At 49.2% G+C, this 21,438-nt stretch overlaps 1 protein-coding gene across 4 annotated transcripts in view; it reads left to right on the top strand.

The window, feature by feature from the left end:
* The window catches only part of Pkn1 (protein kinase N1), a 29,513-nt gene that overhangs the window by 2,227 nt on the left and 5,848 nt on the right, over window positions 1-21,438 (top strand). Inside the window, exons 1-13 of one of the 4 annotated variants that reach the window (XM_048444519.2) lie at window positions 2,908-2,958; window positions 3,947-4,247; window positions 7,361-7,512; window positions 7,978-8,113; window positions 10,767-10,814; window positions 13,786-13,931; window positions 14,416-14,629; window positions 15,082-15,276; window positions 17,171-17,280; window positions 17,365-17,508; window positions 19,794-19,869; window positions 19,955-20,096; window positions 20,183-20,276. In XM_048444519.2, the coding sequence (XP_048300476.1) occupies window positions 2,923-2,958; window positions 3,947-4,247; window positions 7,361-7,512; window positions 7,978-8,113; window positions 10,767-10,814; window positions 13,786-13,931; window positions 14,416-14,629; window positions 15,082-15,276; window positions 17,171-17,280; window positions 17,365-17,508; window positions 19,794-19,869; window positions 19,955-20,096; window positions 20,183-20,276 (1,794 nt within the window). In that variant the 5' untranslated portion in view covers window positions 2,908-2,922. Of the gene's footprint in view, window positions 1-2,907; window positions 2,959-3,946; window positions 4,248-7,360; window positions 7,513-7,977; window positions 8,114-10,766; window positions 10,815-13,785; window positions 13,932-14,415; window positions 14,630-15,081; window positions 15,277-17,170; window positions 17,281-17,364; window positions 17,509-19,793; window positions 19,870-19,954; window positions 20,097-20,182; window positions 20,277-21,438 lie in introns of those variants that run through there. The other 3 variants (XM_048444520.3, XM_048444521.2, XM_048444523.3) reach the window with 3 other exon arrangements.

The raw sequence follows: 21,438 nt of genomic DNA, 5'->3' as shown, positions 1-21,438 counted from the left end.
TTGAGCCTCAGTTTCCCCCATGGTCACTACTACACAGATATAGAGAGAGGAGATGACAGAGCAACAAGATCTGTGCTCTTGGCCTGCAGTCTCATTGCCCTTCCAGAGAACTTTGCTCGTTGTGATGGTGGCTCACAGCAGCAAGGTGTGAGGGACATGGAATTCCTCCCAGCTAGTGTTAGGAAGTGTGGCCCTATCTCTAGCTGGCTGTGAGACTTTGGGCAAGGCGCCCAGCTAGTCTCTTCCTTTCTTCTGTTCTTCTTGCTTTTGTTATTGGTGGGTTTTTTCTTTCTTTGTTTGTTTGTTTTGAGACTGGGTCTCATTGTGTAGCTGAGGCCGGCCAGAACTCGAAGAAATCCTCCTGCCCTGGCTTCCTAAGTACTGGGATTAAACGTGTGTGGCAACAAGCCTTCGCAGGCCTCAATTTCTTTCTTCATCTTGAAGATAGTGTGATATCTGTCTGTCTATGTGTCTGTCTATAGCATCTACACCGGGCTATGCTGGATGCTAGCACTGGCAAGGAGGAAGCAGGAAGGTCAGGAACTCAAGGCCAACATTAGCTGTGTATTGAATTCAAAGCCACCTTGGGTTACTTGAGATCCCAGCACAAAACAATATAAAGCCAAACAAAACAAATAGTACCTGTCTCACCTGTCTCATGGGATGACATTAGTGAGACCTAGATGGGATTGTAGTAGCTGTTGTTATTGTCCCTTTTGAGGTACAGTGCTTGTACAAACTCACCCACTGCCTGTAGCTGCTGTTGCTACTACTTTAATTGATTGTATTGTTTTTAATTATGTATGTGGGGGGGCTATGTACATATGCCCACAGAAGCTAGAGCCATCAGATCCACCTGGATCTGAAGTTACAGGCATTTGTGAGCCATCTGGCATGGCTGGGACCAGAGCTCAGATCCTCTGGAAGAGCAGTGTGAGCCCTTAACTGCTCAGCCATCTCTCCAGCAACACTGCCACTGTTTTAAAATAGAATAGTTTTAAGAGCAGTTTTAGGTTCACTGCAAAATCTGGTGAGAAATAGAATGTTCTCACATACCTTGTCCCTGATATGTACAGCCTTGTAACTGCTATAGTTGAGATTTAGTGTATATTTGGTAAACAGTTGTGGGCTGCTGTTTGGGGCCACTCAGGGCTATTTCCTCCTGGTGTTAGCTTCAGGGAGCTACTACTAGGCCAAGCGGGCCCCCTAGGCCTCCAAGCTGCCATCAGCTGTGGTGGACATCTGGGTAGGAGGAAGCAGGAAGTTGATGCTGCCTGTGTACAGGAAGCTGCGCGCGCGCGCGCGCGCGTGCACACACACACACCACTGCAGAACTGGTTGTTCTGATTCTTAAGGGGATGTTGGGGACTATGGGCAAGACATGAACAGACAGTAGCAGGGCTGAGGGCCTGAGGGAGCTCACAGTTGCTGTCGGGGCATGGACAGTACAACAGAAAAGGAACGGAAAGAAAAGGAAAGGAAAGGAAAGGAAAGGAAAGGAAAGGAAAGGAAAGGAACGGAACGGAACGGAACGGAACGGAACGGAAAGGAAAGGAAAGGAAAGAAATGTGAGCATGTACAAGCCCTGCACCTCAAAAAGAAAACAAACAAACAAAAGAAGCGTGTGAGCACACACATGTGCTGGAGCTTGTAGTCTCTGGCCAATTGGCAGGTGGACTGAGTGAGCAGCTTCCCGAGGGACTCAGACTGCTTGTTATGAGGGTCTGTGCAGGCAGGTGTGGGAGCCTGTGTTCACCCACGTGCTCACATGGATGGGAGTGCAGTATGGGTGAGACTACTTTGTGTGCATATGAGCCATATTCCAGGCACACACTGCAGGTGTGGAAGTGCAGGTGAGTGTGAGTCAGGGCTCTGTGCACACAGTGAGCCAGGCACCCGAGACCTGCAGAGCTAGTAGCCGCACACCCCCGTGAACCCATGCTCTACCCACACACTCCTGGGTGGGGATTGGTCTGGTTTGCTTTCTGTAGCTGTGATAACTGACCAATTGGAGCTTGAAGAAGAAAGGGTTTATTTGGTCTTCTAAGTTACAGTCCATCATGGGGTGAAGTCAGGGCTGGAGCTCAAGACAGGAGCTTAAAGCAAAGCCACAAAAGAACATTGCTTACTACTCACTTCCTCTGACGTGCTCAGCACCTTTCTTATACAGTCCAGGCCCACCTGCCCAGGAGTGGTACTACCCACAGAAGGCTGGGCCCTCCTACATCAATGAATGCCCCATAGACATGCCCACAGGCCAGTCTGACAGGCAGTTCCTCAACTGAGGTCTCCTCTTTATGAGTTTGTCAGGTTGACAACTGAAGCTAGTTCATGTATTCATATATATGAACCTGTACTGTATGAGCATACGTGAACCTATGCAAATCTCACACCTGCAAAGCTGGACATGGGATCATACCTGTGAGCCCATGGTCTACACACCTGTGTATCATGTGAGATCTTGCCTGCTGCATACATACTGTGGGTGTATATGTCCAGGGTGTTCTCTCAGGTTAGGAATTGAGGAATGCCTGTCCCTAGCTTGCCTCCAGTGAAACAGGCATGGCCATTTAGGGGATCATGTAGAAAGAACCTCTTATGTGCCACATGCCTTTAATCCCAGCACCCAAGAGGCAGAAGCAGGTGGATCTCTGAGTTTCAGTCCACCCTGATCTTCATAGTAAATCCCAAGACAGCAGGGGTTACATAGAGAGATCCTGTCTCAAAAAACAAACATACAAAAAACCAAAACCATTGCCCTAACAAAATAACAACAAAACAAAAAAAACCCCATGCCCTAGAGCTGCCCTGGCGTAGAGGATGCTGGGAGTCAGCAGGAAAGAGGAAGTGGCAGTCCAGAGGCCCTGGCAGGGCTGAGGTTCAGGAAGAGGGCGTGGTCCTCAGACCAGACCCAGGACCCAGATGGCTGCTGATCCCCCTTTGAATTTGGAGCTGGAGGTGGGAGCTAGGGTCTTCATGGGATGGGCAGAAAAAGCGGGAGGGGTCTACTCTGGGGTCCTAAGGGTAGGAAGGAGATGGGGCACAGAGACAGAGTTCTCTAGATGGAAGGTGAAAATTCTGGGTGCCATGGCAGCTCTCAGGATTGAGAGATGTGGGAGGAGATGAGAGCTGCTCTTTGGAGTACCAGATATAAGAAGCCAGGAAGGCAGGGCCAGCCCTTGAGACCTCCAGTTTGGGAATGCAGATGAGAGAAATCAGAATATGTCTCTAAGGTTCCCCTGGTTTTGGAGTATGACAAAAGAAATGTGTAGCCCACCCTTGGGACCTCCTGGTTAGGAGTGCAGGAAACTGGAAGGAGAGAGATATTCTGGAACCTTCCTGCTAGAATCCTATTGCATAGGTCACAAATTAAGGGAAATAGGGCCCACCTGTGGCGAGCCTGGTTCTTGCAAACAAGGGAGGAAGGAGATCTTGCTCTTAGCCTATTCTTTGACTTCCTATTTATTTATTTGTATTCTTATTATGCATATGTGTCTGTGGGGTTACATACACATGCACACCAGTGCCTGATGAGGCCAGAGGTGTCAAGTCCCCCTAGATCTGGAATTAGAGGCTTGAAATTGAATTCAGTTCCTCTGCAAGAGCAATGTATGTTTTTAATGGAGCCATTTCTCAAGCCCTCTATTTATTTATTTGTGTGTGGGGTGTGGTGGAGGTCAGAGGACAGTTTTTAGGAGTTGGTTCTCTCCTTCCACTGTGTAGTTTCCTGGGGGGTGAACTCGGGTTACCAGGCTTAGCATCAAGAACCTTTACCCCTGAACCAACTTTCTGGCCCAGATATCACCATTGTGAGGGCCAGGGAGGAGGATCAGGCCCCTGTCCCTGGAATTCTCGGGTGCAATAGTGGTAGATCAGGTGAGCTGCGCCCTGGTGAGGCCACTGTCCTCCAGCCCCTGACCTCTGTGTCTGGTCCCTCCCCCTGCAGAGTGAGCCTCGCAGCTGGTCACTGCTGGAGCAGCTGGGTCTGGCTGGGGCAGACCTGGCAGCCCCCGGGGTGCAGCAGCAACTGGAGTTAGAACGAGAACGACTGAAGCGGGAGATCCGCAAGGAGCTGAAGCTGAAGGAGGGCGCCGAGAACCTGAGGCGAGCCACCACTGACCTGGGCCGCAGCTTGGGCCCTGTGGAGCTGCTGCTGAGGGGCTCTGCTCGACGCCTTGACTTGCTCCACCAGCAGCTGCAGGAGCTGCATGCGCATGTGGTGCTGCCTGACCCTGCAGCCGGGAGTGGTGAGCAGAAAGCTTGGAAACAGGCAGGGTCACTGACTTTCTGGAGTTAAACTCCATCAGGACACTGTCCTGGGTCAACCAGAGTCATTGGCAAATGCCAGACTCAGAGGGCGACTAACACCCAGACATTACACCTGTGATGTAATGTCACCCAGATGCCACCCAAAACTGTCTTTAGCATTAGGAATACCCAGATACACATGCCAACATCTAGATAACACTAAAGGTCCACACACTGTCACCAGATACCTAAGGAAACAGCTATAGCTGTGTTCAGACAGCATCTGAGTGACATGCTGTCCCGTGAACACCCAGAAACTCATAGGCTCCCACACCCAAATACTGCACACTTGTCACTCAGAGCCTTGCACAATTATACCAATACAACGGTAGTTATAGACTATTTTCTGTTGTTCTTTGCTTTGTTTTATTATACACACACACACACACACACATATATATATGTATGTATTGGACAGAGGGAAGTAGATATCTGTGAGTTGAGGCCAGTCAGGCTATGTAGTAAAAAACAAAAACAAAGCTATTGTAACCCAGGGGAGAAAAAGAAAAACAACTCCAGATAAAAATTCACATATGAATAAATAAAAACAGCCAGGCAGTAGTGGCGCACTCTGGAGCAGAGGCAGGCGGATCTCTGTGAGTTTGAGGCCAGGCTGTTCTACAGAGTGAGTTTAAGAACAGCCAGGGCTACACAGAAAGACCCTGTCTCTAAAACCCAAAACCAAAACCAAAACCAACCAAAACAAAACAAAACATATTTTTAGTTTTTCATTTATGCGTATGTGTATATACCTGGATGTCTTTTATGTGTCACATGTCAGGTGCTTGCGAAAGCCAGAGGATGGCATTGGAGCTCCTGAACCTGATGTAGGCACTGGGGTCCAGCCTTGGTCCTCTACAAGAGCAGAGCACTCTTCACTTCCTAGCCCTCTCTCCAGCCTTTCCTTGGAACCCTTGCTTTTTTCTTTGAGGCAGGTCTCACTGTGTAGCCCTGGGTGTCCTGGAACTCACTCTGTAGACCAAGCTGGCCTCTGCCTCCCAGGTGCTGGGATTAAAGGCGTGTGCCGTTTGAGACAGGGTTTCCTGAGGCCTAGCCTGGCCTTAAAGTCAAGGTAGCTGAGGATGGCTTTGGCCTCCTGACCCTCCTGCTAGCTGGAGAGTTGGAGTTACAGGCTGTAAAGTGCACCCAGTTTAGCAGTGCTGGGAATGGAACCCAGTTCTTCGTGCATGCAAGGCAAGCACTCTACCAGCTGAACCACATTTCCAGCCCTAGACTTTTGCAACAGTTAAAGATTTGAATTTAATTGGGGAGGAACTTGGGGCCGTCTACACTCTGAGTGAGTTTTGTACCATTGGGCTATACCTCAGCCTCGCCTCAGTTTTTTTTTTTTTTTAACATTATTTTTGAGACAAAATCTCACAAAGTTGCCCAGGCAGGGCTTGGACTTGCTTTAGTCTCCCAAGTAGCAGAGGTTACTTATTGGAGTGCTAAGCCCAGGAAGGTGCTTCCCGCCCCCCTCTCAAGACAGGGTTTCTCTGTATGTGGCTCTGGCTGCCCTGGAACTCACTCTGTAGACCAGGCTGGCCTTGAACTCACAGAGATCCACCTGCCCCTGCCTCCCAGTGCTGGGATTACTGGAGTGTGCCACCCCAAGCTGTAAGGCTCATTTTTATAGTTTTAAAAATTTAAATTTTTGGCCTGGCGGTGGTGTGGTGTGCCTTTGAGAAACCCTATCTCAAAAAAAATTTTGTTTTTGATCATAGTTAAAGTAAAATAAAAGAGGTTGGGAAACTTAGCCAGTGAAGTGTTCGCTGTGCAAACATAGACTTGAGTTTGGAGTCCAAGGACCCAAGTAAAAGCCACGTGTGGTGCTAATTCTAGTACTTGGGAGGTAGAGAAGGATCTCCAGGCTCACTGCTCAGCTACATCAGTTGAATCAGAGAGCTCCAGGCTGGCTCAGTGAGAGACTTTATCTCAAAAGAGAAAAGGAGAGAGGAAGGAAGGAAGACAGAGAGCAATTGAAGAATTTACCTGCTGTCCCTTTAGCTTCCATATATACACATATGCACACACACACACACACACACACAGAGAGAGAGAGAGAGAGAGAGAGAGAGAGAGAGAGAGAGAGAGAGAACGCACACATAATTTATCCTCGCCAGAGTTCAGTAGTGTTGTGTGTTCACACAGCAACAATACAAGGTCACAGGTCCTTCATCTTGTAGTCAAGGTGTGCATGGTCACAGGAACACCAGAGGACACCAGAGAGTTCAGAAGTGCACAGTCAGTGATGGAGTGATGGCACCTGAGCAACACAGCAAACATGACTTTGTGATTCCAGAGATTGTAGCATAGTCATGACAGCACCAAGGTTTGCACCCTGTCTCCTACACCTTGAGACACTAACCTGCAGTGACATCAGAGCTCTTCCACCTGGTCACACCAACCCAGAGGTGCCCCAACATTGTCTCATCCACAGCAGACTTTATATACAGTCAACAGACTCAGCTCCAGCCCCTCTAAATACAGCTGTGTCCACTATTGGGGTCCAATACTATCCCATCAACATTTAGGTGGAGTCAAGCTGAGAATCTCATAAGCCCCTTCTGCAGTGAGTCTACTACCCTGACCCCACTACTCTTGAGGTGCAGACTTCACCTCTGACTGTGACAACAGCCAAGCCTCAAACCAGAACCCAGGTGCCCTTAGAGATCAGAACTGAGCTGTACCAACTGTAACAGCGATCGTAAGCTCACACAGACCTCCTAACCCCGATTACACCACATCTAGGGTACCACATTCCTGCTACCCCTGTGGTTTACAGACATAGTCTTACTCACACCAATGGGCTTACATACTCTTAGGTAGATAAGGGCACTTATTCCAGCTAACCCTGAAAACCTGCATACCTGGTCACTAACCACCTTCCTTCATGCTGGGTCCACTGTAGCGCTGAGGGCCATGTGCCTCCTGCCTGTGTACTGGCCCACAGCCTCCTTTTCTGGGCTGAGGGCTTCCTATCAGCTGGGGCAAAGTCTCCCGGGTACACTGAAGTAACAACTGTGATTCTCTTCCCTCCCTGTTTACTCAGATGCTCCCCAGTCCCTTGGAGAGGGCAGCCCTGTCTGCTCATCCACCAACCTGAGCCGAGTGGCTGGCCTGGAGAAACAACTGGCCATTGAGCTGAAGGTCAAACAGGGGGCAGAAAACATGATCCAGACTTACAGCAATGGCAGCACCAAGGTGGGACAGTGTTCTAGAACATTCCATCGCTGTGACAGGAGGCTGTATCCCAGTTAGCTACTACTAGTCTGCTTCCTGTCTCTGGTTTGAACTGCTCTAGGCATCTATATCTATATCTATCTATCTATCTATCTATCTATCTATCTATCTATCTATCTATACGTTACTGCAGTATACAGCCATTTGTCTGTGACCTTGCAGACATCTGTACACAGATGTGCTGAGAGCTGAGGAGCATGTAGCTCCAACTGGTCCAAACTGGCTGAGTCCTCAGTCCAGTGGAGGTCCAGACTTTGCAGATGAGGGAGGTGAGGTCACAAGGCTCAGCTCTTGGTGGCAGAGCTAGAGTGAAGCCCATGGACTGTATCTCACTGCACTGGCCCCAAGGCCTTCATGGCATGGCAGCAGGGTTGGTGTCAGACTTGAGCTCCCAGTCTTCCTGCAACCTTGCATGTCTGTCTCTAGGACCGGAAGCTGCTGTTGACGGCCCAGCAGATGCTGCAGGATAGTAAGACCAAGATTGACATCATCCGCATGCAGCTTCGCCGTGCGCTACAGGCTGGCCAGCTGGAGAGCCAGGCAGCTCCTGAGGAGGCCCAAGGTGAGGCCTTTCCCTTCATACTGCCTGCCTGCACTCAGCCTTTCAAGGGTCAGCCTTCACCCATTAATGCTTTGCTGTGTACGACAAGGAGGCGGGAATTAATCTCACTGTAAAGGGAGCCTATTCCTGCTTCCTGACTTTTCCTTTTGTTCCATTCAAGATTTGGGCTAGGATAGTTGTTGCCAAATGCTACCCTCAGGCCAAATGCACCTGCTGGTTTGTTTGTTTCTTTTTCCTTCCTTTTCTTTCTTTCTTTCTTTCTTTCTTTCTTTCTTTCTTTCTTTCTTTCTTTCTTTCTTTCTTTCTTTCTTTCTTTCTTTTGTTGTGTTCAGGATAGAGTCCAGGGACTCCTGTATACTAGGCTTGTATCGCATTATTGAACCATGCCCCAGGGTCTTCACTGGTAGAGTCTATGTAGGCATGGTACCATTCAGCCATGCCCTATTTCTTTTTTTAAAAGGATGTTTTAAGGATTTAGTTTATGTATATGTGTGCATGTATGTGAGCAGGTTCCCCAGAGGCCCGAAGAAGGCCTAGAGCTGGAGTTACAGGTGACTGCGAGTCACTCCATGTGGATCTGGGGAACATATCTGACTCCTCTAAAGGACAGCAAGCTCTCTCAACAGTCCCTGCTCCAGCTGTAGCCTTAGTTGCTTTTAGTTTAGTTTAGTTTGAGACAGGTTTTTCTGCACAGCCCTGGCTGTCCTGGAGCTCACTCTGTAGACCAGGCTGACCTCAGACTCACAGAGATCCCCCTGCCTCTGTCTCCCGAGTGCCAGGATGAGTGTGCCTCCACCGCCCATGATGTGGCCTAGACCAGACTTGAACTTTCAGTCCTCCTGCCTTCACCTTATAAATGTTGGGAATTATAGGTTTGTGCCACAGGCCCAAGGGCCTCAATGTAAACAAAGTTTTTACAGGTATAGCCATTTTTTCGTGTTTGATTTTTTACCACCTCACAGAGCTAAGGAGTGGTGACTAAGCCTTGGTGAACTAGGTGTAGTGACAGAGGCCTCTCATCCTGCCGCGCAGGAGGCTTTGAGCTCTGGCACAGCTTCCACTACATAGCAAGATCCTGTCTCAAAAAGCCACAAAACTGAATATATCTCATGTCCAGCTCCTTATGGAAATGGGCCACAGGGGTCATGATCGTGTGGTTCCCTTGTCACATTAGTCTGTGACACATCTGTCCAAAGCTATAGGTGTTCCCAGTGTGGTTGCATATTGATTTTATGTGTAGGCCCACATATGTGTGTGTGTGTGTGTGTGTGTGTGTGTAGAGGTGGGGGGGAGGCTGGAAGGATGGCTGAGTGTTAAGATGCTGACTGCTTTTCTAGATGTGCAGGTTCAGATTCCCAGCATCGACATAGTGGCTCACAACCTATAACTTCAGTTCCAGGGGATTCAGCACATTTTCCTGGCTGATGTGGGCACAGATGCACATGGTGCACAAATATACATGCAACCAAAACACCCATTCGACATTAAAACAGAAAAAAAGATTTTTAAAAAATATTTTGACAAAAGCAACTTAGTGAAGTAAGGGCTTATTTGGCTCACTCCAGGCCCCCATCCAACATTTCAGCGAGGTTTCGTCAACAGGACCTTGAAGAAGCTGTAACATGACAGCCCAGCGTTGAGAGCAGTGCTGCCTGCTGGTTCTCTGTTCTCTTCTTCACCCTTGTACAATCCAGTCTCCCCTGCCCAGAGAATAAAGCACGCAGTGGGTGGGTCTTCCTGGTAATCAAGACTCGCCCCGCTCCCTCCCACAGCCCATCCTTATCTAGACAATCCCCTTAAGACTCCCTCCCTCCCTAATTCTAGATTGTGGCAAGCTGTCTGTTAAAACCAATTTTATCAGTAGGCACCTAGGTGGTGTCTTTAATTACAATATCAGGAGGCAGAAACAGGCAGATCTTTGTGAGTTCCAGGCCAGCCAAGTGAGACAAAACAAAACGGAAACAACCATCACAGATGCCATCACAGAGCTAGGCATCTGCCCTGGTGGTCACTGTGAGTACTGTGTGACAGGCAAAGGAGCGTCAACCGTTGATGGAACCCTGAGTGTGTGGCAGAGTGTGACTGTGTGTCAGGTGATGTGCCTGGAGCCCTGCAGTTGTGTCCGTATCAATTGTTTTATACAACTAAAGGCACAGGGTGACTGTTTCGAGCTATTTATTTACACTGAGTGAAGATGTGTCTGTGTTTTGCCTCACCTGCCTAAGGCACCTGATTGGTTTAATAAAGAGTCAATTGCTAGGCAGGAGACGTTAGGCGGGACTTCTGGGCAGAGATAGGATTCTCAGGGAAAGGAGAGGCAGAGACACAGTGAGACACTGAGGAAGTTGGGTATATATTATGAAGGATAGATAACTAGCCACAGAACATAGATTAATAGAAATAGGTTAAGTTAACAGCTAGTTGGGAACAAGCCTAAGCTAAAGGCCAAGCTTTCATAATTAATAAGTCTCATGTCGTTATTTGGAGGCTGATGTCCAAAGAATGTCTGACAAGAAAGTTCAACTACAGGTGGCTGAGTCAGGGCCCTTACACACACAGGACAGTGGTTCTGTCCTCAAATGGCCATGAGTGGATGTGACTGGAGCTCTGGTTACCTATGCCTGTGTGACAGTTTGTCCTCTCTGTGCACCAGGTACCATGCTTCATTTGGGCTGTGATTGTCCTTGTGCCTCCATCCTGGGTATGACTTTTTCTACCATTGACATTGGGTGTGCACCTCTCAGTACTAGTGTTGCTTCCGTATCTGTCACGTGGTGACACTTCCTGTCTTGGTCCTCTGCCCTGTCCATATGGCAGTGCATTCTCCCAAGACTTGAGTCTAACAACTCTTCCTCCTCCTCCTCCTCTTCTTCCTCCTCCTCTTCTCTTCCTCTTCCTCCTCCTCCTCTTCCTTCTTGCCCATTCCCTCCTTTTTCTTCTGTTTTCCTTTCTGCCCTTCTTTTATTGCTTTTATTTTATGTGTGTGCATGTTTTAACTGCATGTCTGTGTACCACTGTGTGTCTGGTTTCTATAGAGCCAGAGAAGGGTATCAGATCCCCTTGAACTGGAGTCATAAATGAATGTGAGCCACCATGCAGGTCTTCTGGAAAAACAGTATGTGTACTCTGCAACCTTGCCATCTCTCCAGCACCACCACTTCTTTTGGGGCAGCCTTTCACTCTAGCCCAAGCTAGCCCCATACTTGCTAAGTAGCCCAGCCTGACCTAGAACTTGTGGTCCTTCTGCCTCAGCCTCTTGAGTGCTGGTGTCACAGACTTGTGCAACTACACCCACCTGAGTCCTAGGACTTTTGCCACATTATGACTATGCCCGTTTTTTTTTGGGGGGGGGAGGGGGGACAGTATCCCTGAGTGATTTACTAGTGATTCACCGATTTACCTAGATTGGCTGGCAGGTCTCTGGGATGGCAGGACACACTGCCCTACCTGACTTTCTCACGTGGATGCTAGAGATTGGAACTCAGTTCTTCCTGTTTGCATGACATGTTCTTTACCCACCGAGCCACCTCTCCAGACTCAGGTTGTTAGCTTTTTCACATGCTCACCAGGACCTATCAGAGGCCCTTGGTTGGGGTGATGGGCTGTGTCTGTCTGACGGGCTGGCCTGTGACAGTGTCCTTGTGTACAGTAGGACAGTGTCTTTATGGTTTAAATGTGTGCCCATTTGCCTGTAGGTTCAGTGTACTTATAACTGATATCAAAATGGCAGTGCCGTGAGTCCCTGCTCACAGTGTCTGTCTTGGGTGACTTGAGCTGCCCTAGGCTAGAGTTACAAATGAGGCTATACAAACATAAGGCAGCTTCTTTACAGCCGCAAGCACAGGTGTGGGAGTGGGGTTTAGCATCGCCAGGCTCTCTGAGATGGTGGAAGAAGGAGGAGCTGGGGAGGGCTCTGGAGGAAGGAAACGGGTGCACACAAGCAAGCTCTATGCTGCCTCTCATCTTTTCCTTATTCTCAGTTTTCTCTAAAACAGATTTGTTTGTTTATTGGTTTTTCAAGGCAGGGCTTTGCCGTAGCTTTGCAGACTGTTCTGGAACTAGCTCTTGGAGACCAGGCTGACCTCGAGATTCGCCTGCCTCTGCCTCCTGAGTGCTGGGATTAAAGGCATGCCCCACTACTGCCCAGCTATTTTTTAGATTTTTAAATTACCTGTGTGCCCATGTGCCACATGTGTGGGTGCCCAGAGAAGGCAGAAGAGGGCACCAGGTCCCAGTTGGAGCTCTAGGTACAGACAGTTGTAAACTGCCCAGCATGCGTACTGGGAACTAAACTTGGGTCTTCTGCAAGACTAGCAAGTGCCCTTAACCACTGAGTCGTCTCCCAAGTCACTATTCTTGATGTTTTGAGACAAAGATTGACTCTGTAGCCCAGGCTGGCCTTGAACTTTTGGTAATTCTCTTGCCTCAGTTTCCCAGGTGTTGTGATTATAGGCATGTGCTACTATGGCCAACATTTTTTCTCTTTGTTTCATTTTTTCCTATCTATCTATCTATCTATCTATCTATCTATCTATCTATCTATCTATCTGTTTATTTATTTATTTATGTGTAGGCACAACTGAGTGAGGTCAGATGACAGTTTGGGGGGTCAGTTCTTTCTTTCCATGTGGGCTCTGCAATCAAGTTCAGGTTGCTAGACTGGTTAGCAGGCTCCTTATTCTCCCCGCCCTTTGCTTCCTTTTTCTTTGTCCTTTTTCCTGTACTTTCTTCCTTTGTTCCTTCCTCTCTCCCTCCCCTCTCTCTCTTCCTTCCCTTCTTGGGGCAGAGTTTCATGTAACTCAGGCTGGCCTGGAGCTCATATGTAACTTTAACTTCTAAACTTCTTTCTCTCTATCCCAAGTATTGGGATACAGGTGTGTTCCACCACATTTAACTTTTTATTTGTTTGTTTTTTGAGTTTCTTGTTTTATTTGTTGTTACTGCTTTGTGTGTGTGTGTTTGTGTGTTTGTGGGGGGTCTCTGTGTGTGTATGTTTGTGTGTGTGTGTGTTTGTGGGGGGGGGTCTGTGTGTGCGTGCTGGGAATGGAAGGGCTCCTGTGCACCAGGCAAGTGATTTTTCCCAGTAATTTACCCTGCTAGCTCTTGACTTCTTCCCTTGTGACCTCATCTAGCCCAGAGACCCCCATCTCTAAATAGCCAAATACCATTTCTTTAGAGTTGAACTCCACATGTAAACTGGTGCAGGGCACACACATTCAGTTTCTTACTGAGTCCCTATTGGTGGCAGTTCACTAGAATGTGAAGGGAACCCAAATTTTAGGAATGTCTGAGTTATGTCTTGATGACAGTCCCTTGTTGAAAAATGTAATGTATGGGTGATGGCCACTGGGTGTAGATAATATCTGCCCTGGTAGATTGTAGTGCGTCCTTTGTCCCATGTTATTCCATGGGAATCACAAGGGGCTGTTACAATGTCTGTCCCTAAGTCTAGATTGACAGTGTGCCTGTGTGTCATTTCTATGAATATACTTGGGTGACCATATTCCTAGGGGTTCTGGTGTTTGAGTAAGAATGACTTGAGTTTGGGTGGAAGTATGACAGTCTTTTCCAGTGGTAAACCGTGATGCACTCTGGTAGCAGTGTGTGGTGTGCATGTCTGGGATCAGGCTGCCCTGAAGGTTGTCCCACTGTCATGTGGCCCATGCCCATAGGAGGCCCAGAGCTGGGAGCTGTAGAGCTTCGCATTGAGGAGCTGAGACACCATTTCAGAGTGGAACATGCTGTGGCAGAAGGTGCCAAGAATGTCCTGCGCCTACTCAGTGCTTCCAAGGCCCCAGACCGCAAGGCAGTCAGCGAGGTGACACTGAGGGCTTCTACTAGGGGAGGGGCATTCAAGATGTGGGAGGACGGGTCTGGGACATAGGAGAGAAAGCAAGATCCAACAGGAACAGGTCATGATGAGGGATGGAGCCATAACCTACATGGGCTGCCATTAAGTGTGGTGCCTCTATAAGAAAGAGGAGAGACACCAGGACAAATCTAAACTAGGAGCAGGGTAGAGCTTCTTGGGGAGGGGTGGATCCTAAACTGGGGCCTGTGAGAGGTAGGACACCTGCAAGAGGCCAGGCTTTAAGTGAGGTGGTGGGCACCAGAAAAGAAAAGGCTTTGGTGAGGATGGAGCCTCAGTGGGTCCTGGCTCCAGCAAGGGGCAAGGCCTAGTCTTTAAGGCTCCACCTGATGGACCAAATAGGTTGGAAGTTTAGGCCTGAGGAAGAAGTTGCTGGAGGTGGGTGGGTTCTTGGGGGTCTGTGCCTGTCTTTAGCTCTCTGCCTTCTCCTCAGGCTCAGGAGAAATTGACTGAATCTAACCAGAAGCTGGGCTTGCTGCGAGAATCACTGGAGCGGCGCCTCGGGGAGCTGCCGACTGATCACCCCAAGGGACGGCTACTTCGGGAGGAGCTTACTGTGGCCTCATCAGCAGCCTTCAGTTCTGTACTGCCTGGGCCCTTCCCTGCCACGCACTACAGCACTTTGAGCAAGCCTGCACCTCTCACAGGTGGGCTCTGGGATGCACCCCCTGGGGTCTTGCTCTGAGACTCCTTACCTGGTCTCCAGGCTTCTCATTGTCTCCTTCCCCTTCTTATCCTGGTCCCCATTTCATCTCTGGTAGCCATCTTCTTGCTCTCTTCTGATTCTAGACTGTTGCCCCACCCCTCCTTCTTGGCCCTGCCTTCCTCTGCCCAGTCACCAGCCTGTGGCAGATCATTAACCGTTAGCCCCCACAGTGCTACTTTCTTCCTTACTCCTTACTTTGGCTGTCACGAACAGTTTTTTTCTTTGAAAACGCCAGCACCCTGAGCTTCCTTAGACTACTTGTCCTATACTCTCTGACACAGTGTCAAAGCCCCCACTGACTGCCCTTTCTTAGCTGCCACTGCATAAACAGAGGTCCTTTTCCCACCGCTCTGTCTCCTTAGCCTGCCTCCCATGAGCCTATCCTTCCTGCAGGGACCCTGGAAGTACGAGTGATAGGCTGCAGGAATCTTCCAGAGACCATCCCCTGGAACCCTTCCCTCTCAGCTGGGACGTCTGGAACCCCTGACAGCCGTACCCCTTTCCTAAACCGCCCAACTCGGGGCCTTTACAGCCGAAGTGGAAGCCTTAGTGGACGGAGCAGCCTCAAGGGGGAAGCTGAAAACACGAGTGAGTGGGTGGGTGGGAAGGGTGTCTGCATTTGTAGGATTTTATTTATTGAGTTGACTGTTTGCTTGTTTATTCAAAGCCAGGATTTCACTATGTGGCTCAGGCTGCCCTCAAATTCTGGCCTCAAATGATACTCTTGCTTCAGCCAGCTGAGTAAGCTGGGTGCCCTGACTTTTCCACCATTGAACAGGCACTAGAGAGAGGACTCAGTGGTAAAAGTATTTACTGAGCTTGCAGAGGACCTCAGCCCACATCAGGGGTCTCCTGACTGCTCTAGCGGCAGCTCCAGGGGCCCTGATGCCCTCTTCTGCCCTCCCTGATCTCTATGTCATGTGCACAATCTCCCACGCAGACATACACATGCATATATAATTAAACAATAAAAATGAGAGGCCTGAGAGATGGCTCAGCAGTTAAGAGCACTTGCTGCTCTTGTAGAGGACCTTGGGTTTGGTTCCCATTATCCACAACCCTCCGTAAATCCAGTTCTAGGGGATCTGACACCCTCTTCTGACCTCTTCAGACACCAGACACACACCTAGTACACAAATATACATACATGCAGGCAAAACACTCATACACATAAAATAAAAGTAAATAGATAAAATAAAAATTAAATAGATAAAATGGTGACATCCATTGGGATAACTTACCAAAACAATAACAAGACAAAACAAAAAACCCACAAACGTAAGAAGGGCTGTAGAGAAGTTGGAACCTGTTTACACGGGGTGTGGGAATGTAAAGTAAAATAGCCGCTGTGGGAAACTGCAGGCTGGAGACCCCGGTCAGTGCTAAAGCCGCCTAGAATCTGCCAGCGAGGGATGGGGTCACGGGCTCAGAGGAGAGCACTTGCCTAGCATACTTGAGGCCTTGGTCCCATCCCAAGCCCAACAAACATAAAAGGGGAAATTATCAATAACCATGTGACCTAACAGTTTAGTTTCTGTGTCCATCAAAGAACTGAATGAGGGTCTGAGGTGCTAGACACCCAGTTTGTGGTGTTTTTCAAAATGACAAGAAGGGAGAAGCCATGTCCATTGTGTTTTATGAAAACAGAAATAGTGGACTAGGATTCAGTCTCAAAAGCAAGGAGACCATGTGCCATGCCACAGCATGGATAAACACTGAGGGCCGTGGGGAGCGTCAGGCCCTTGGAGACAGGAGGTAGGACGGCGGGTGCTAGAGCAGAGCGTGTTTACTAGGGAGAGATGCTGACGTCTCCTGAGCTGACCTGATGGGTACAGCAGTAGGCAAGGGACAGAGGTTATGTGGAGTGCTTGCCTAGCATGTGTGACGCCCTTAGTCTTCGTCCCAGCACGAGATAAACCAAGTGTGGTAGCACACACGTGCAGTCCTGGCAGGCTTAGAAGTAGAGATGAGGCAATGGAAAATTCATAACCACACTAAAAATGTATCCAAGGCTAGCCTGAGCTACACAAGACTATCTCAAAACAAACCAACCAAACACATATCTGGTGTGGTCATACAAGCCTCCCAGAATTTAGGAGACAGAAGCAGGAAGAACAGAAGTTCAGGGCCATCCTGGGCTACATGAAACACTATCTCAAAAAAAACATAAAACAAAAAAGAGGACTGCTATGGTGGTGCATGCCTGTAACCTAACACCTGGGACGCTAGGGTGGGAGCATTCACTGCGGTCTGGGTTTCAGAGTGAGTTCTAGGCTAGCCTGGTCTTTGGAGTAAAAGTCTATCTTAGAATCAAACGATAAACACCCAAAAATGAACAACCCCTTCTCCCCAACCCACAATCTGAATTAAAGGCTTTACTGTGCAAGACAAGCTCTCAGGGCATTGAGGCCAGGCCTTTAGAAAGTCACTGACAGGGTGTGGAGCAAGCACCTCCTTTCCTGTTGCCCTCTCCTGGTTTCAGCCGAGGTCAGCACCGTGCTCAAGCTGGACAATGCAGTGGTGGGACAGACCGCCTGGAAGCCGTGCGGCCCCAATGCCTGGGACCAGAGCTTTACCCTGGAACTGGAGAGGGTGAGCTGAGTTGGGGGACAATGGGATTAGAGGAACAGGAGTTTGGGCTTCAGATGATGGATGGCCCCATTCTTCTTCCTTGAGGCACGGGAGCTGGAGTTGGCTGTGTTCTGGAGGGACCAGAGGGGCCTGTGTGCACTCAAATTTCTGAAGTTGGAGGACTTCTTGGACAACGAGAGGCATGAGGTGCAGCTGGACATGGAACCCCAGGGATGCCTGGTGGCTGAGGTACAGATTGCTCCCTGACTTCTGATCCCAAGATGTGTCTTGCCTTCTTGCCCCTGATTGTCCAGTATGAGGAGGTTAATTTCAGATGGTTCTGAGCATTCATGGGAAGTCAGGCTCCTGAGAGTGGGAAATGATGCCAGGAGCAGCACCGCTCACGTAAGGAGGGCTCAGCGGTAATGGACCACGTATGAGATGTGGTCCCAGAAGACTGTGCCTCAGCAGATTACATGTTGATCTGGAGGCGGGGACAGTGGGGGAATGCTTGCCTAGCATGCACAAAGCCCTGGGCCCCATTTCTAATTCCAGATAAAACTAGATGTGGGCACTGGAGAGAGGGCTCAGCAGTTAAGAGCACCAGCTGCTCTTCCGGAGGACCCAGGTTTGATTACTAGCATCCACATGGCTACTCACAGCTTTCTGTAACTTCAGTTGTAGGGGTTCTGACACCCTCTTCTGGCCTCCTTGGTTACTAGGTACACATGTAGTACACAGACATACATGCAGGCAAAACACCCATACGTCAAACAAACAATAAAACTAAGTGTCATATAACCTCAAGCCACGTGGTGAGCAGGAGGCCAGGGATATAAAAGACCAAAATCCAAAACCAAAGCCAGGTAGTGGTACACACCTTTAATCCCAGCATTCTGGAAGCAGAGGCAGACAGATCTGAGTTTGAAGCCAGCTTGATCTACATAGCATGTTTCAGGCTACATAGAGAGACCCTGTCTGAAAAACAAATCAAGCTCCAAATCCCTATTTTCTGCCACTCCAGCCTGGGCTACATAGTGAGTTCTGTCTCAAAGAACCAAGCTCTGTGGTGAGCCTAGTGTGGAGCACGAGGCTCGTGTGTTCAAAGCTCTGGCTTCCATCCCCAGTACCGCAAAACAGCGGCAACAGCAAACTCCAGTAGAGGCAGGATGCTGCTGGTGGCCGAAAAGCAAGTGAGGGCTGCACCTGACAGAACTCTCAGAAGTGTGGCTAGTGTAACTGGAAACCAAAGTTTTTAACCTCACTGAAGTTTTGAGGAATTTAAATTTTGATCTCCACACATGGATTCAATAACTATAACGTGTTGGAGTTGGGAATACTAAACTAAATCATCATGGTTCCCTCATGGGTGGCTATGCCACCTCCCAATAGAGCCACAGGTTTGTGACTAAATCTTCAATACACAGGGCTGCTGGGGACACAGCTGACCTTAGCAGCAGTGCTGGACCACACTCAGGAGTCGAGTCAGTGGGCGATGTGACACAGGTCCCCGGACTTGCGCTGCTCTTGTTGGTCCCCCACAGGAGGGGCTGATTGCTTGCTTCCTCCATTTCCAAGCTGGAAGCCTGTTATGGTTTGAACATGGATGTTCTGTCTTATGTACTTTTCCTGCGGCCGTGGTAAAACACCCTCGCAGAAGCAGTTTCGGGAAGAGGGGGTTTCTTTTGGCTTCACGTCTATCACGATGGGGAGGTCAGGACAGCGGGAGCTGTAGGTGGCTGTCACAGTGGTAGGGAGTGAAGTCAGGAAGCAGGGGGCTGATAACTAATATTAACTATTACAACCCCACAGAGGACTTATGGGTTTGAACACTTGCTCCCCAGCTGCTGGCCGTTTTTATAGAGGTTATAGAAGCTTCAGGAAGTGTGTTACTAGGGGACAGACCATGAGGCCTATAGTTAGGCCCTTCTTCCTGCTAGCTTTCTGCCTCCTGATCCTCTGAGAAGTAACTGTGCTTTCGTCTTCTGCCACTGCGGACCCCACTGCCTGAGCCGCCATGTCTTCCTTCCGTGATGAACTCTGTTCCCTAAACTGTGCGCCAGAATAGACTTCTCCTCCCGTCGCTTCTGTCAGAGTGAGCACTTCCGAAAACCAGCAGGGAGTGGTGTTGCTCCTCCATAGTCATCAGCTCCTGTTGCTTGACAAAATGCCCAGGAGAAATAAACTTAGAGGAAGCAGATTTCTTTGGGTTCATGGTTTCCGATCATAGCTGTTTCACCCCCATTGCCACTAAGTTAGTGGCAAAGCACGGCATGGAATAGAGCTGCTCTCATGCCAACAGGGAGGCAGGGACGAGTAAGGTCTGGTAGTGATGTCATCTTCCTCTCCCCCGCAGCCCATCAGTAGTGAACCCAGGAGGGAGGTCATTGCTGTGTGGTCACTGCCAGGGTTCAGCTTTACGTGTGGCTGCTAGAGTCAAGCCTCTGCCCTCAGAGAGGCCTGGTGCCCATACCTAAGGTGATGCGTGCCTCTGCTCCTGAGACCACTGCAGCTGAGCATGTGTGTCCCCACAGGTCACCTTCCGCAACCCCATCATTGAGCGGATCCCTAGGCTACAACGGCAGAAAAAAATTTTCTCCAAGCAGCAAGGTAAGAAGTGACCCAAGGGAACCGAGTCGGATAGCCAGGGAACCTCAAGATGTCACAGGTAGTGATCCTAGCCTTGCTATCCTAGGGAAGACATTTCAGCGTGCCAGACAGATGAACATTGATGTGGCAACTTGGGTGAGGCTCCTCCGGAGACTCATCCCTAATTCTGTCACCACGGGCACCTTCAGTCCCAATGCATCTCCAGGTTCTGAGGTTCGGAACACTGGGTAAGGAAGGAGGATGGCCCCAGTCTCACCTGTCCCATGTTTCCAAGGTACTAGGTCCCCAACTCATCTTCCTCCCTCTCCCGCAGAGATATATCCATGGAGAAGTTGAACCTCGGTGCTGACTCAGACAGCTCGTCCCAGAAGAGCCCACCAGGGATGCCCCCCGCCTTATGCAGCCTGGTAAGTGCCCATCTCCTCTAGGCAGGGCAGCCTAGGGAACCTGCTGCTCTTTCAGAAGCCTCCAGGAACTAGCCAGGGATCGCATAGCAGAACCAGGCTTTTTGTTTGTTTTTGTTCGATATAGTTTAGACTTTGAACTCTTGAACTCCTGATCCTCCTGCCTCTGTCCCCTGAGTGGTGGGATTCCCAACCTGGTCTCTAGATTGCCAGTGGTGAAATCCAGGGCTTTTTGCATGCTAGGCAGATGCTCTGCCAACTGAACAATATCCTAGGACCTCAACTGTTTTCTATCCTAGCTTAAAATCGTCAGCTGGGAGGCTGGGTAGAGTGGTGCCAGCATACCATCCCAGGAGGGGTGGCTGAGGCAGGGGCATCGCTTGAGTCCAGCCTAGACTGTGTAGTAAGTTCTAAGCCAGCTTGAGCTACACACCCAGACCCTGTCTCAAAACCAAAGCTAAGTAAGGGTCTCATGAGCTTGGGGGCTAGAGATTTGCTCTCCAGAGGAGCTCATGAGTAGCGTGCCTGCAGCTCTGGGCTCCATCTCCATCCTGGAAAAAAAAAAGAAAAGAAAGAAACATAAACTTTGAGCTGGCGAGAAGAGGGCAGAAGAGGTGCCCATTCGTGAGCCCTGTTCTGGGAAGCAGGGGTCGGGTTCGGGAACGTGGGTCATCCTCAGTTTTTTTGTGGGGGAGCATTTTTTTTTGAGATTATAATATAGCCGTTCCCTCTTCCCTTTTACCCCTTTAAATCCTTCTGTAGACCCCTTCTTGTTTTCTTTCAAAATCATGACCTCCTTTTTCATTAATTGCTGTTGCATGCATGCATGTGTGAATATTTATATATTCCTAAATACAATCTGCTCATCCTTGATAACATCAAATATTTGTATATTTTCAAGGCTGACCATTTGATATTGGGTAACCAATTAGTGTGCTTTTCCCAGGGAAAGAATTATTTCTCTTACTAAGCATACCTTAGTTGCCTGCAGTTCTTTGAGTAGAGTTGAGGCTTCGTGACCTTTCCCCATCCTCTTTGGCTGCCTATTGTTGTCCTTGTTCAGCTCACGGCCATTGAGACTTTACAGGCGTAGCTTCTGTCACCTGCGGGAGATAGCCCACGGCAAACTTCCTGATCCTCTGGCTCTTACAGTCATTCCACCCCC

This window comes from Myodes glareolus, chromosome 22 (assembly GCF_982192425.1).
Source record: "Myodes glareolus chromosome 22, mMyoGla1.1, whole genome shotgun sequence".
Classification (NCBI taxonomy): domain Eukaryota; kingdom Metazoa; phylum Chordata; class Mammalia; order Rodentia; family Cricetidae; genus Myodes; species Myodes glareolus.
Note: the sequence above shows the minus strand (reverse complement) of the source record. Positions and strands in the feature narration are given on the sequence as shown.